This window comes from Eubalaena glacialis, chromosome 6 (genome assembly GCF_028564815.1).
Source record: "Eubalaena glacialis isolate mEubGla1 chromosome 6, mEubGla1.1.hap2.+ XY, whole genome shotgun sequence".
Lineage (NCBI taxonomy): Eukaryota > Metazoa > Chordata > Mammalia > Artiodactyla > Balaenidae > Eubalaena > Eubalaena glacialis.
In genome coordinates, this window is record NC_083721.1 from 145,526,845 (window position 1) to 145,542,809 (window position 15,965).

Below are 15,965 nucleotides of genomic sequence, written 5' to 3' on the forward strand. Positions count from 1 at the left end.
AAGGAAGGCTTTGGGGTGAGCAAGGCAGTGTGGTAAAGAGCTCCCACTCTGCTTTTCCACCACGCATAGCTGTGTGAGGGCAGAGAAGACACTTAACATCTCTGAGGTCGGATCTCCAGGTTTAAATAGAGAGTGACAGCAGGCCACACCTCCTGAGGTTGCCGTGAGGACTGGATGAGGGATTCGTGTGGTCCCGGCACCGTCGCCTGAAAAGGCTAATCATTTGGCTTGTGTACGCTTATCATCACTGCTAATTCATGTTGGGGGAACTCATCTGCTTTTGTTGAAAAGTGTTCTGTTTCAGTTTATTTAGCTAATGTGGCTTGAGAAATTTCACCTTCCCTTTCTACAGTTTATAAAAATCTGTCAAGTCCAAACTTTTTTTTTTTTTTTAAAAGGTGTAGGCTTATTTATTTATTTATTTTTGGTTGTGTTGGGTCTTGGTTTCTGTGCGAGGGCTTTCTCTAGTTGCAGCGAGCGGGGGCCACTCACTATCGCGGCCTCTCTTGTTGTGGAGCACAGGCTCCAGACGCGCAGGCTCAGTAGTTGTGGTTCACGGGCCTAGTTGCTCTGCGGCATGTGGGATCCTCCCAGACCAGGGCTCGAACCCGTGTCCCCTGCATTGGCAGGCAGATTCTCAACCACTGCGCCACCAGCGAAGCCCCAAACTTTTAAAGTAGGTGAGGATTTTGTGAGCAGGTGAGTGCACATGCGTAGCCAGGAGTCGCTGTGATTGATACACACATTGTTTTCTGGAGGCAAATATTTTAAAACCTTGAAAAGTTTCTCTTTACTATATGAAGACTTTTCTTTTCTAGCCCTTTTTATTTTTTGGTTTGTTCATCAAAATCTTCTTCCGGGAAAAATACATACTTGTTTGTTTATGGATTTAACAGATTCCCATATAATTTTTACTGAGTGCCAGGCATGTTCTAGGTTCAGTACGAATATTAATTCGGTGAATCCTTATTACAATACTCTGAAGTCGGTTCTGTTGTCATCCCTGTTTTACGGTTATGTACATCGAAGCCCAAGGCCATTCAAGTTCAAGCAAGTTCGAGATCCTTAGGTAGTGAGCTGCCCAGCTAGGATTCTAATCCAGGCTGATTGGCTTCAGTGTCAGTGCTTGTAGGGAGCAGGCTGGGCCAGTCTGGTCTGTTAGGGCTATGGGGACTTTTGAATGACAGGAGCTGGGAGTATTTAAGTTGTTCTGTGTGTCTGTCAGGATGGGATTTCTGGGTTGACATTCAGTCACCTTATGTAGTCAGCTTAGGGCTGTGGCTTTAACCAGGAATCTCCCCTTTGCATGAGGTCGTACAGATGGGGAGTTAGGGAAGCAGAGTTGCTGCAAAGTGAGGTTAAGGACTCCTTTTTAAGAATCTGTGCCACGTGTATTAGGAGCCACTGGAGTTGAGTGAATTAGCTGTTTTCTGAATGAATCTCTAAACTAGATTCTGAGACCCTTGGCGTTTCTGATTCACCTTCAAGAGCCCTGTTTAGTGATTCATAATAGTTTTACTCAGCACAAATAGAAGACCTACACACCGAAACCAGGATTTTACCATTTATCTTCTTTTTTTTCCTCTGATAAATAAATGTCAAATTTAGAAAAAAAAAAGTCAAAGTCCACTAACCATGGGGAAGCCCATGGACTTAAAAGATTTTTTTATGCTTCGCTGGCTCGCGTATGCCTTGGAGGAAGTTGATGGACTTGTTTGCCCTCCTTCTTCAGTGACTGTCCCCGATCCACCCACAGTGAGCTGCTTGTGCCATACCATCTGACTATGTTTTTAGATAGAAAAGTACCATGGGCTTTCCCCGCTGCACATTCTCCTGGTTTTCCTTTTACGTCACTGGTGGCTCCTTCTCAGCTCCTCTTCTCTGAGACTTCATAAAACTGCAGTGCTCTGGAACTCAGCCTTTGGGCAGATCATTTCACTCCTCTGCTCAAGATGGTATAATGACTTCACCTCCAATGTCCTCGCATTAAGACCTTTTATCATCTGCCCCTTCACCCTCGCTCTGGCCTAATTGCCTATTACTTTGCTAGAGCTTCCAGAACCCAGTACCACAAGCTGAGTGGCTTAAACCACGGGCATGTATTGTGGCACAGTTTTGGAGGCTAGAAGTCTGAGATCAAGGTGTCAGCAGGACTGTGTTCCCTTTGAAGTCATCAGGGAAGGATCTGTTCCAGTCCTGTCTCCTAGACTCTGTTGGGACCTTGACATGTGCCAGCATCACGCCAGTCTTCACCTGGCAGCCTCACTGGGTGCATGTCTGTCTGTGTGTCCAAATTTCTCCTTTTTTATAAGGACACCAGTCCTAGTGGGTGAGGGGCCCATCGTACTCCAGTATGACCTCATCTTAATTAGTTACATCCGCAGTGGCTCTGGTTCCCAGAAAGGCCACACTGTGAAGTACTGGGAGTTAGGACTTCAGCATATGCATTTTGGTGAGACACAATTCAAGCCACAGCACTACTGTGCTCTCCCTTGCCCCCTGTGAGGCATCACGCTGCCCTTGTCGCTGTCCTGTGAATACTTGGGTGTGTCTCTGCCCTAAGGCCTTTGCACTGTCTGTTCCCTCTGCCTGGAACATCATTGCACCCCAACTGTCCACAGGGCTCACGAACTGCCCCCTTCTCAAGTCTGTCTTCAAATATACTTTTCTCAGTAATGCCTCCCTCCCCTGATCATACCCTTTAAAATCATATCATCTCCCCTCTTCCCCACCCTGCCCCCCAATCTCCCTGATTTATTGTTTTTCTGCAGTACTCACCACCTTCTAACATACTTGGTAATTTGCTTATTTACTAGTTTTGTTGTTTGTCCTCGCCCAACGCTGACACTGGAATGTAAGCCCAACGAGGGGCTCTTTGTCTGTTTCCTTCTCTGATTTACTCCATACACCTAGAACAGCAGTACTTGGAGTATAACAGCAGCTGGAAAAAATGTGTATAGCTTTCTCATTTTTCTTTATCAGTTGGTTTAGTCATAGAGGTGCATGCCTTTCATACATTGGAGTAAGGCAGGTGGGAGGAGGGCATAACATATCTTAAACTATTTTCTTGAACACCATGACATAGCTTTCCTCTAGTGCCCTACACCTGGGACCTTTAGCCAGATGTCACGTTCATGATGATTGCAATTCCTGGGGGCGGCAGGGCGCGGGTGGAGGGACCTTGCCGTCCCTCCCTTCCTGGAGCTCAGAGCATTTTCCACATACAAGATGAAACCGGATCCCTTCTGCTGAGACACTGAGAGGCCTCATTTGACTTGTTTCCACCGTCATTTAGCTATTGGAGGAGCCATCACCAAGGCTCATGAAAGAAACCGATGGTCAGCCTGAGAACTCAGGCGTCCTGACTTGCTGTGATTTTCCTCCTAGCTTAAAAAGGTAGAAAGCTCCAAAAGTGACCACAAAGTGCTCTGGGAGACCCTTCTCTGGCTTCACTAGAGTGGTTGAGGTTTCAAAGGCCCACAGATGTCACATCCAGTTTTCTTAATAATCAAGGCCTCTCTCTCATGGGCCCCTGGTAGCCTGTGTCAGGAGCGATTCCCAGCAGGACCACGGAGCTAGGCAACTCCCCGTGCATTTCTTGGTCTTAAAATCCATCATTTTATATTAAAATTTTCTATTTGTTCTCATCCTTTGCCCTCATAAATATTGTGTATTTTTATAAGCCTCTGTCCTCATAGAATGTGGAGTTTAATGAGGGCAAGGATGTCTTACACATTGCTGGTTTTCATTGTGGTGCCAGCATAGATGCTGGCACATACAGGATGCCCGAGAGCTGTTTCTTAAGCCCCAGCTGAAGTCCAGCCTCCGAGCTGCATCACCACCCAGCTTCCTGGCTTAGCACGGTGGGCAGGGACCATGCCTGGACCATTTTGGTTTAGTTTCTTCCTGGAACTCATGAATGGCCTTCAAAAGTAAAGGCTGACATATCACATTAAGCAGTGCTTTAGCCAGGAGGAAGATTGGTGGTTTGTAGGAAAGCGTGGAAGGGTGTTTCTGACATCACGAGGCCCAGGAGGTGAACTGTCTCAACAAGGTACCCAAAGCGGATGAGACTTCAAAGGGAAGGCCTGGCTACACAGAGGCCATTGATTTTTCTTCAGCCACACTCATTCCTGGCTGGCAACATTATCCACGACTGACCGTAAAACAGCAGGGGTATCAGGAAGTTGACATTGACCGAGGCCACACACTAGATCCCTCAGTCCACAGGTGATAAACCCTGTCATATGTTTCCTGCACAATGTCTCCTCTGCACCTCTGTCCTGTTGGTGCTGCCTCCATGAATCCATCTGAAAGGAAGTAGTGCCTCTTTTTTTTAATAAATTTATTTTATTTATTTATTTATTTTTGGCTGTGTTGGGTCTTCGCTGCTGTGCACGGGCTTTCTCTAGTTTCCCTCTCCGGGGAGGAGAAAGGAGGATTGCAACAGACTGAGATAGCCAAGTGTCCGTGAAAAGTATCACAAAGGGTATGTCAGCCATTGTTATTATTCTGGATTTTATGACGTTTGTGTTTGTCAACTTTTTACAGTTTGTCATTTTTTAAAAAATATTTCTTTCTTTCTTTATTTATTTTTGGCTGTGTTGGGTCTTCGTTTCTGTGTGAGGGCTTTCTCTAGTTGTGGCAAGCGGGGGCCACTCTTCATCGCGGTGCGCGAGCCTCTCACTATCGCGGCCTCTCTTGTTGCGGAGCACGGGCTCCAGACGCGCAGGCTCAGTAGTTGTGGCTCACGGGCCCAGTTGCTCCGCGGCATGTGGGATCTTCCCGGACCAGGGCTCGACCCCGTGTCCCCTGCATTGGCAGGCAGACTCTCAACCACTGCGCCACCAGGGAAGCCCTACAGTTTGTCATTTTTGTGATTATTCTCAGCCTAAATGAATCTTCATCTTTACTCCTAATGTATTTATATTTTTTCTTACAAAATTCCTCTTGGTTTTAAAAAGCTTTAGGACTTCCAAAACCTGGATCTTCCCTGCCTCCGTCTTCTCAATTCTCTTTGTTACATCTTGACAAGTCTTCTGGGGTCTAATGCATAAGATTCTCAAATAAAGTTTAATCTCATTTTTCAGCTAATATTAGTAATGTCTACATGGACTGCAACTTCTAAAAAATATGTAGATATTAAATAATTAGTGCTTACCAAGTCTCTAAGTATTATAAGAAAAAGTAACGCTAGCATCCCGTTATTATAGGACAGATGTAGCCAGGCAACTTGAGTAGATCTTCATAGCCTCAGTGCTTCAGTGAATTCCTCAGAGTTCTCATCTATCTGCCTTCCAAATGGGGCTATGTTCATCTACATAGAAAATTACGTTTCTACATGAGAAAATGGTTTTTTCTAATTATTTTAGAAATGATATGAAATGATATGAAATGACATAAAATGATATTTTAGAAATGGTTTTTTCTAATTATTTTAGATATGAAAGAATTGCTAAATGCCATTTTTGCAGAATGCCTTTATTCTATAATAATAGATACTTAAATAAAAGTAAGTGTTTTATATAGCCAAAATATATTCTCGTTTCCTGGGGAAAAAAAGATGGTGGTGAAATGTTTCATCACTTCCACTTGAACTAGAATTGACTAATTAGAATTAGTGCATGTGTGTTTGTGTATGGAGGGTAATTGTTTTGGCATTTCCAATCATCAGCATAACTGCAGTAAAGGTTTCAGAGAACATCCGTAATGCCTTGTAAAAGCGCCTATGATGCGACAAATAATACCAGCTCTCCCTTGCAATAAACTGCATTCCAAGAAAAATAGATATACTAAGCTTTGATAACAGGAAGGGGATCAGAAGAACTTTCCAGCTCAGGTATAAGATAGTTGTAGAGCCTTTGAAACCTTTGAAACTTCTGCTTTGACCACAGATAAATCTGCAGTGAGATCACTAGCATCCAATTTGTTCCAGCTCACTTTTTAGGATGAAGCCCATCTGGGAAGTGAAAAAAAGACCTGCATTTGCTGTCCTGAGATTTCCCAAGTGACTCCCCATGCAAGTGTCGACCTGGACCAAATCCCTGAACTTCTTTGGCTCTCAGTTTCCTCATTTTATGATACAAAGGTTTGGGGCCACATCTCCAATTCTGTTTCCGGTTCTGGCACAAATAGTCCATGGTCTTTATCTCTATCTGCATCTTAAATGGGTTAGATCCATAAGGGAGAAGAAGAGTTATTAGCACTCTGTGTTTCATAGATGTTGGGGGAGATGAAGACACCCCTGGAGCCCTCAAGATTCCACTGAATAATTGCTTGACACTCGGGTGAGAGTTAACGAAGGGGATATTCCAAACATAGGACATTAAAAAGCGTCATCCATTATTCAGCAATTCTGCGCTAAGATTAAATTTACATGTGGTCAAAACTTCCTACCACTATCCCCTATGAATTAAGTCTACTGCACACTGTTTTTTACTAACACAGTCAGATTTTCCCCAGCATTGAACAGGTAACTGACTCTTGAATTGAGCCTCGGATGAAATAGTTGCCTTATGTTTGGGGCCACAATATATTTTAAAAAGCTTATCTTACTTCTTACATATACATGTATCTATTCTTTTTCAAGTTCTTTTCCCATTTAGGTTATTACAGAATATTGAGCAGAGCTCCCTGTGCTATACAGTAGGTCCTTGTCAGTTATCCATTTTAAATATAGCAGTGTGTACATGTCAATGCCAAACTCCCAATCTGTGCCTCCCCCCAGCCCTTCCAAAAGCTTATCTTGACACCATTCCAACTGAATGGTCAAGTTACCTTTTTCCTCTCTTTTAAATTGTTTGCTTATTTGTTTACTTTCTCTACATTCATGCTGAGTTTGTATATTTTGTAAGTTAAATGTGCTTCTTTGGGATTGGATGCCATTGTATTACTTTTCATTTGAGGTCTCAAAGTTGACTGCTAAGAGCAAATGTTTGTGTCAGCCATTCAGTACTAACTCACATTGCTATGGTGAGCCACTTTATAACTGGTCATCTGTGCCTCCTACTCTTACTTGACCATTTAGGACTGTGAAACCGCAAACTTCAAGCCCAATTCCTCGAAAGCTCACCATTTACTTGCCATTTTCTTCTATTTGTTTGGGAAATTAAAAACAAAAATGTCTGCCTTTTTAAAGGTTGTACTGCTATTTCACTTTCTAGTTTCATATCAAATATTTTAATCTTTAATATCTTTCTGAGCTAAAAAGGTATGCAGAGTTAGGGATGGGAAAGATGTAAAGGAAGTTCTCTGAAATCACATAAATCGTATTTGGTGATGCACAGAGGACGTAACAAAGGCAGATTAAGACCTACAGTGACAATCAGCAACCGGCATCCAGGAACAGAGTATTTTACTCCTCCCTCAGAATAGATGGAGACCAGAAATTAGACGTTTATGCCCAAGAAAGGCAGGATTTCATCCAGCACTTATCCCAGATTGTCATGGTGCTGACTGAGGAGGACACTGGGCACCCAGAGACAGGAGATGCTATTGCCCGACTCGAGGTCCTGGAGTACTATGCCATCCGAGGCAAGTACCATCGGGGTTTGACGGTGCTGGTAGCATTCTGGGAGCTGTTGGAGCCCAGGAAGCAAGATGCTGATAGTCTCCGGTGGGCCATGACTGAGGGCTGGCGCGTGGAACTGCTCCAAGCCTTCTTCCTGGTGTCAGACGACCTCATGGATGCATTCTCCGCCCGACGGGGGCAGATCTGCTGGTATCAGAAGCCAGGCATAGGTTTGGCTGCCATTCATGATGCTCTCCTCCTGGAAGCATGTATCTACCGCCTGCTGAAGCTCTGCTGCTGGGAGCAGCCCTATTACCTGAACCTGATCGAGCTCTTCCTACAGAGTCCTTATCAGACTGAGATCGGACAGACCCTGGACCTCATCACAGCCCCCCAGGGCAGTGTGGATCTTGGCAGATTCACTGAAAAGAGGTACAGATCTATTGTCAACTACAAGACAGCTTTCTACTCCTTCTATCTTCCTATAGCTGCTGCCGTGTGTGTGGTGGGCATTGTCGGGGAGAAGGAGCATGTCAATGCCAGGAAGATCCTGCTGGAGATGGGAGAGTTCTTTCGGATTTAGGATGATTACCTTGATCTCTTTGGGGACCCCAGTGTGATGGGCAAGGTCGGCACTGACATCCAGGACAACAAGTGCAGCTGGCTGGTGGTTCAGTGTTTGCAACGGGCCTCTCCAGAACAGTGCCAGATCCTGCAGGAGAACCGTGGGCAGAAGGAGGCCGAGAAAGGGGCCCGGGTGAAGGCGCCAGATGAGGAGATGAATCTGCTGGCTGTGTTCACACAGTACAAGGAGGACAGTTAGTTACAGCTACCTTACGGGTCTCATGGAGCAGTTTGCTGTGCCCCTGTCCCCAGCCACCATCCTGGGGCCAGCACACAAGATCTACAAGCAGAAAAAGTCACCTAGAGACTTGAGGGTGGGGAGGGGAGGCTCTCAAAAAATTATTGTCTAACCTGTAAAAGAAAAGAAAGACCTACAGTGATACATCTTCTATTGATTTGTGGTTCTCTGTAGGAGAATGTGTAACAGTCTTAAAAGACAGAGCCAAGATTTCTGTTAAGACTAATAGGCATGGAGTGGTTATTCTCTTGGTACTTTCAAAGTAAAGCTTTTTTACATGGGAAATAGAGTAGTCTAACTCAAACAGGAGATCAGTTTTTCTTCGACATTGAATAAAGGCAAATTCTGACACATTTCAATGGTGAGTACATTATACGTTCCACCTTAGAAAATATTTAACCTTATTCCAGCCATTAGGTGTTTTAATCACTTGACAATGTAATTCATTAAAAGTTGCTTTGCAGTCTGTGGCTAATTAGTCTGGTAACATTTATTTTGTTTACCTGAACCTTGCTTGCTTTGAAAATTGTGAATCCTGGCTAGTCTGTGTTTAAAGATAAATAAACCATTTATAATGATCTGAAATGTCATTTAATTCTCACTCCTTTTCAAAGGCATTCATTCCAACAAGGGTGAGAGGAACTGAGTTTTCTTAAGGCTCATTTGGTTTTGGTTTTTAACAAAATATATCATTGATTAAAGTAAAACCAGACCTTTTGTTGTTTTACCAAGACTAGAATCACCACTCACTCTCAGGGATATATTTTGGGCAAAGTGTTGCTGGTTACTGCACAAACCCTGCATAAGGCCCAGCCTCTGACCTCGAGGGGCTTATAGCTTATAGTGATGACAGATATATAGACATGTAACCCAGAGGTGACCTTGGAAAATGATAGAATGGAGTAAAAGACAGTTCAGCTGAAGTCGAGGGAAGAAAAACAGAAGAGTGAGAGAAAAAGAGGATCCGAATGGGATATTGATGTGGTTTCAGGAATAGACTAAGATAAGGATGAAGACAAAGGCTGTAGTCAGAATTTGGAGAATTTAATGCTAATGTACGTGTTTGGACTTTATTCTTAGCTCTTGAAATCAAATGCTAATGTGAAAGAAGATTTGAGGAGATAAAAGAGAGTTACAGAATGTTAGAGCAGGAAGGGTCCATAAAAATCCAATCCATTGTTTTACAGATAAGGAAACTGAGACACAGAGAGGTTAAGTGACTTACCAGAGGTCGCATAGTATATCAGTAGCATAGTGGGGCCATAGACTTGTCTGCTGGCTCCCAGCCTAAACATCTTTTTATCCCATCACGCTATAGTAGGCTATTCAAGGGCAAAGTCTTCATAGGTACCGCTTCTTGAACATGTAGTAGATTGGCCTAGTTGTCATTGTTTTTGACATCTGTTTTCCTCCTAAGGGCTTCTAAGAATGATAGCTTTCTTCCTGATTTCTGAATGTGGTGTGTATATTCACTATATGTAATAACTTGCCCTTCATGTGTAAGATTCTGCTTCCAAAATCATTGGCTTGCTGCGTGGCTTTTGGAAGGTGTGTGTTTTATTGATGTGGACTTGAAAGTTCCTTGTAATCATTATCCTCTAGCATAGGCATTCCCATCTAGTCTGGAAGTCCTTTCGTTTCGTGGGCTCCCGCATTCATAGGTGACAGATTCAGACAATATTTATGTCCATGACATGAAACTGAAGTTAGCACAAAATGGTATGTCTACGTTTAAGATACTTATGTTATTTTCTCCCATAAAATATTTGTGCTATTGTTGTCGGTTGGGTGTATGTACACGCCAGTGATTTAAAGTGAGGCATATTGTTTGTATATTCACAGATGTTTATTATGAATTCAGTGCCTATGAAAAGTGATACTTTGAGTAAACCACATTGTCAGGAATGGCAAATATATACTTTGAAATAACCCTTTTGATTTGAAATTCTTCTTGACCATATAAAGCTTCCTCCAGTCTCAGATATTCCAATAGTGTAAATACTAAATACTATCTTGTAAAGGCATAACTTGAAAAATGCTTACAGCCTTCATATTGGGCATACGGATTGTACTGAGCAGTGCTTCAACTACCAGCAGTGTTGGCTGGATGGCTTTGGGAAAGGCAGCACCTACTGTATTTATTTTATAAAATGTCTGCATATATTTGGTATAACTATATATTTGTGTGTGTGTGTAAATGTGTGTGTGTGTGTGTGTTTTGATCAGTAGTAGTTGGAATACCCAGAGACTTTTTGCCTCAACTGTTACAAGGTCGTGCTTGGTATTTTGTGGAGACCAAGACCCTCAAAAGAAGATATAGTTTGTATAATCCTTGTCTTGATAAGGCCTTGGCACCAAGAAACCGAGTTACGTTTGGGAGACATCATGCTTTATTTAGCTTTAAGGTTTCTGCTCTAACATCACACACACACACAAACACACACACACACACACACACACACACACACACACACACACGACAGTTCACTCTGCAGGAAAGGCAGCTGTTAACTTGCTAATGCTCAGGCCTTCCAGGCTGTGCTCAGCAAAGCTCTAGCAGGTGCCATTCACTTGAGACTACAAGACAGGGGTCTGAATAGCGCCCCCTGCAGTTTTGCATTGCTCTGCAAATGCAGTCCTCATCTTAAAATGTTCCCTAAAGATTTTCAATAACAGGAAACACCACCAGCACACATGCGATCTGCAGTTTATGTACAGTCTGAACATCCACAGTGTCCCATTTTCTCATCCCTGAACTTCAACTAGACCACAAGACTTCGGGTCTCTTTTCACAGCTGTGCTTCCAAGTCTTTGCCTGGATTCTTCACTGGGCTCCTTTTGCCTGGATTAGATCCAGTGACTCCTTCAAATCACCAGCTGGAATTTGTTGCTTACTTTCAGGCATAATATGGGAAGTATCATCATCCCCCTTCGGAGCCAACATCACTCTTTGGGTGCCTCAATCTGGTTTTCCTACTAATCTCAAAAACCAGACAGAACATCTCCCTCCCTCTGTGTTTCCTCCTTAGCCTCTCTTGTCCTTGATTCTTCCTTTTACTCATTTCTTCCCAACCCAGGCAAAGCTTCTATTCTCTGTAGTATTAGTGATCTGTACCCCCAAACGGGCCAGTGTTTTATTCTCTTCTGATATCACAGTGAAGTGGAGGGGATGGAGAGTAAGATGGTAATGCATGATACTTTTCCTTATTGAGAACTTTGGCTCCTAGAAGTGATCTGTTGTCCAGATTAGGAACCACGTATACATGAGAACTCAAGAATTCCCAACAATAACCATGGGCTGTGTTTGAATATGAGTGCTTTGTTTTCAGTACAGAGCTTGACAGGAGATACACACAGAGGCAGACACATGTTATAAGTGGTACAGACATAGAAAGTATATCAACTACCTACACCCTATGGAGATTAGGAAAAAGAGTTTAGCATAACATAACAGTAACCAAAACTTTTTAAACATCTTGTTTATGCCAGAGACTCAGTAAAACGTTCAGTATGTAGTCTGAGAACCAGGTTCTCGCATCAATCCTGAAGTGCAGGTAACTTGCAGCCTCCTTGTGACATCTTAGTGAGCTGAAACACAGTTAACAATTAGCCGTCAGGATTTGGGTGCAAGTCTGTCAGGATTCAAGGATCTTGTGTTTCCAGGGTACATGATGCCTATGAAAATAAAGATGCTTGAATGGGAGGGGAGCTGCCATGTGGGGCAGCCCCCCATGCATAATGCTATGCACTTTCATGCATTCCTCTTTCAGACCCCCTAAAAGTCACATGAATGCAGTTATCCTTCCAACTTAGACCCTTGAGTGGAGGGAGGAGACTAATTTGCTCAGGATGACACAGCCACACAGGGAAAAGCCAGAATTTGAGTTCAAACAGTGTGACTCTGGTGCAGGGGTCTGGAAACTGGCCCGCAGGCCTGTCTGGCTCACCTTCTGTTTTTGAACAACAGGTGAGTTAGAGAATAGTGGTTGCATTTTTAAATGGTTCAGAAGAATGAAAAGAATACTTCATGACAATACTTGTTTATATATTTTCTATGACTTCTTCCATGCTATGACAGAGTTGAGTGTTAGTGAGACTAGATGACCCTCAAAGCCTAAAATACTTAGACTCAGGCCTTTTACAGAAAAAGTTTGCAGATCCCTACTCTAAAATCTACATTCTTAACCTTTAGGCTATACTTTTTCTACTTGATCATGTTAGGCTCATATGGAGTATGATTAGAATTTCTAGATTATTTTGCACCATGTGAGAGTTTTAAAAAAAAATAATAATCATCTGGGACCCTTTGTAGGAGAGTGGTACAGATGTGAAATTTTTAAAGCAGCTTGAAGAAACCATAAAATAGATTCTATATTGTATTTAGGAAAATAGGATAAATGTTTTCCTCACACCATTGCTAGCTCTGTGACTCATTAGAAAAAATTTGTCCCCATTGACAAATAAAATGGAGGTTTATTCATGTTTTACATCACCAATATATTTAGCTCATTTGTATTCATTTGTATTCATCACATTATTTTCCAAAATAGATAAAAAGTAGAACATTAGCTGGAAAGTTATAAATAAAGCCCCACGCTTACTGCTTTGGCTAATAAGGCCTATGAGAAAGGATAAAGGAATTAGCCTACCAATGAAAAAGACTGATATTCAAAATACCTGCTGTGTGTTATCCACTTTTATGGGCAATAACTGATTTTATTCCTACGCCATTTCATGGTTAAGGGCACTAAGGCTTAGAGGTAAAGTAACTGCTGTATGTCATGCAGCTAGTAAGTGACAAAGCCAAACCAGATCTTTCAACTCCAAATTTGGTGTCTTCTTATAAAAGAAATTCCATGGCACTTATCATTTCAAGTTGTAAACTAGTCTAGAATTACCTCATCTAGTGGGACAATCGATTCTCTTTCTAAATGTTGGTCTTTGTTTGATTCTGTTACTTCTGTCTGTTATTAGTTGTTCAAAAGTAGCAAAGAAGTTGAAGTAAAGAATATTGTCATTAATTCATATTTAACACACATAAAAAATAGTTGAAAATGTTGATGCAAAGGAATGTGTTTTAATAACTTGAGAGTTTCAGTGAATTTTATTCCCAGTTTTTTATAGAAATCGGAGAGAGAACTTTCTTGATTTCCATGTATATGACTAATTTTCACTTGTGATTGGTGGTTATCACAATTTTATATTTGCAAAGGCTAAAAACAGAAGATTAATGAAGTCTAAATAAACAGTGGACTATTTCACGTTACTTAGAACCAGGTAGCACAGATACCAGACTTGATAATGAGAGAAGACGGATCAGCTACATGGTTTTAGATGGTTGTTATAAAAGGTGACAGCAAAATGCATAATATGTCATTGGTTACAGATACCAAAAGTTGTACCTTCTTTTGCTTTAAAAAATGTTTTAATTTTGAAATAGATATAATCAGATAAAACCAATGATCATCTCTGAGTCTTTATGTAATATAAACATCTATTCACTTATGCCTAAGCATAAAGAGATTGTTTGCACTTAGAAAAATTTCAGACTTTGATGAAATCAAGGTCAATATGAATATGTACTAGTGTGTACTTGTGTTTATATCTTTTAAAAGGCTCATCTCCTGTGGACATGTAATTTGGCACAGTGCTTTTGTTCTTTGGAAAGCAATTTTGCAATAATGTGCCAGGAGTTTTAGAAATGTTCTTAACCTTTGAACCCAAACTTTTAACTTCTAGAAATTTGCCTTAGGACACATGTGAAAGATGTCCATTACTGTGTTAGTTAAGGAGTGAAAAATTTTAAATAATCTGAACACACAAGTGTAAGAAAATGTTTAACAAACTAAAGCATATCCAAAGCATGAACTAGTTTGCAGTCAGTAACATGATGCTCAAAATATATATTTACTACCATGGGGAAAACTTGTACTAACTGAAAATGAGGGATCCTATTTTTTTATTGATTATATTTCAATATAAAATATGCACATGTACTTTTATGATGACACTGATCGAAATGTATTGCATTTTTCTTTCTGTTTATACATGTTCCCCATTAGATGATACATAATTTGAGGGCAGGGATTGTGTTTTATTCAGTATATTTCTCTTATACATAATGCTTGGGAAGTTGTAGACGATCTACAACTTCTTTTGAATGAATAAGAAAGATGATAGAAAGTGATCTGGTTGTCTTTATATAAATTATCTTTTTTACATATTACATTTTATTTAGTACTTTATTATGTGTATGATCAGAACAGATCATTTTAAAATTAATAGTACATTTATATATTAGAAAAGAAAGATGACATCTTTTCTCCAGAACTTCTGGTAGCGTAGATTATTGTGAAATGGTTCTTTGTAATTTGGCTCTAGTTTAAATAACCCTCTCTTAATGGACCAACCTACAAGAGCAGATCTATTGCTTGGCTTCCTTTCTACCCCAGGGTATTCTTTTACAGAATGAAAGTAACCAACAATACAATGCTGAATCATTATTAGCTCTAATTTGGGAGATTGTGCCTTAAGATAATGGGTGTTTGGGGTCTGATTCTGTGAAGGCTACTTACTCTAGGCTTTTGTTTCATCAAAGGATCTCATCTTCATTCGCAAACATTCCTTTTCTCCCAGAATCATCTTCCACGGTGCCCTTGCCGGGTAAATACAACTTTGCCCGAGATATTAAATCAATACATCAAATTAATTGCAATGAGTTCAGACCTGACACCCACAGTGAATACACAATACTTAGATCAAGTCAGAGGTCACTATGCTGAATTGCTTTTAAAATCTTTGAATTATACATTTGAGATGTTTGGTGCTGTATCTCAGTTGGAAATTGTTTTTAGCAAGAGAATCGTTGAGAAGAATTAGTGCTACAAAATTTTTTGGTTTGTTTTTTAAAGAAAAATACATGGTCAAACGGGAGCCTCTCGCATGGTCAGCAAACAAAACACACCCCACAGATTTATTAACTTCAATCAATAGATTGCAAATGTCCTAATGTAACTGGAATATGTCATCTCTGTTTGGTTGCCAAGAAGATAATCTGACTCTTGGTTTTATTTCCCCAACCATATTCTTCACTCAGACTCTAGAACTGAAAATCTCTTAACAATTTCAGCAGAGGGGTTTTTGATATAGAAAGATTTGAGCTATAAGGAAACCAAATGTCCCATCTAACAGAGAAGAGTTGCCATCTGCACATGCTATGAAGGCCTACCTCGCCATTGACCTCCCAGTTCATCTTATGCTTCAATTTCCAGGCTTGCATAGAATTTAGAGATGATCTACAATAGCCTGTAAGGCGCTTTTGTGAAAATTAGAAAAAGGAACACATGTTGGGCAGATCAGTTTGAAAAAGGGACCTCCTGGGGGGTACTAAGTAGCATCTTAGGGCATAAGCCTGGTCACCAGCCCCCTACCAGCCCTTTGGTTGTTATCCTTTGTGAAGTGTGCAAATGCACAACTCTGGATGGCAGCCCTGGGTAAAGGGTGAGTGTGAGGGTTGTATTAAATATTTGAGAGATACGATATGAAAGGAACACATCCAAGTCTCAATTGGCACGGGTCATACGTGTTTAGGAA

General features: G+C 41.3%; 2 protein-coding genes across 2 annotated transcripts in view; both read left to right on the forward strand.

The window, feature by feature from the left end:
- Nucleotides 1–15,965, forward strand: part of KCNH8 (potassium voltage-gated channel subfamily H member 8) — a 398,046-nt gene that overhangs the window by 90,002 nt on the left and 292,079 nt on the right. The window lies entirely within an intron of this gene.
- LOC133093785 (farnesyl pyrophosphate synthase-like) lies at nucleotides 1,636–8,484 on the forward strand. The gene is given in 4 exon segments (XM_061193740.1): nucleotides 1,636–1,755; nucleotides 3,296–3,396; nucleotides 7,301–8,327; nucleotides 8,329–8,484. Coding segments are annotated over 4 exon segments (1,404 nt in total).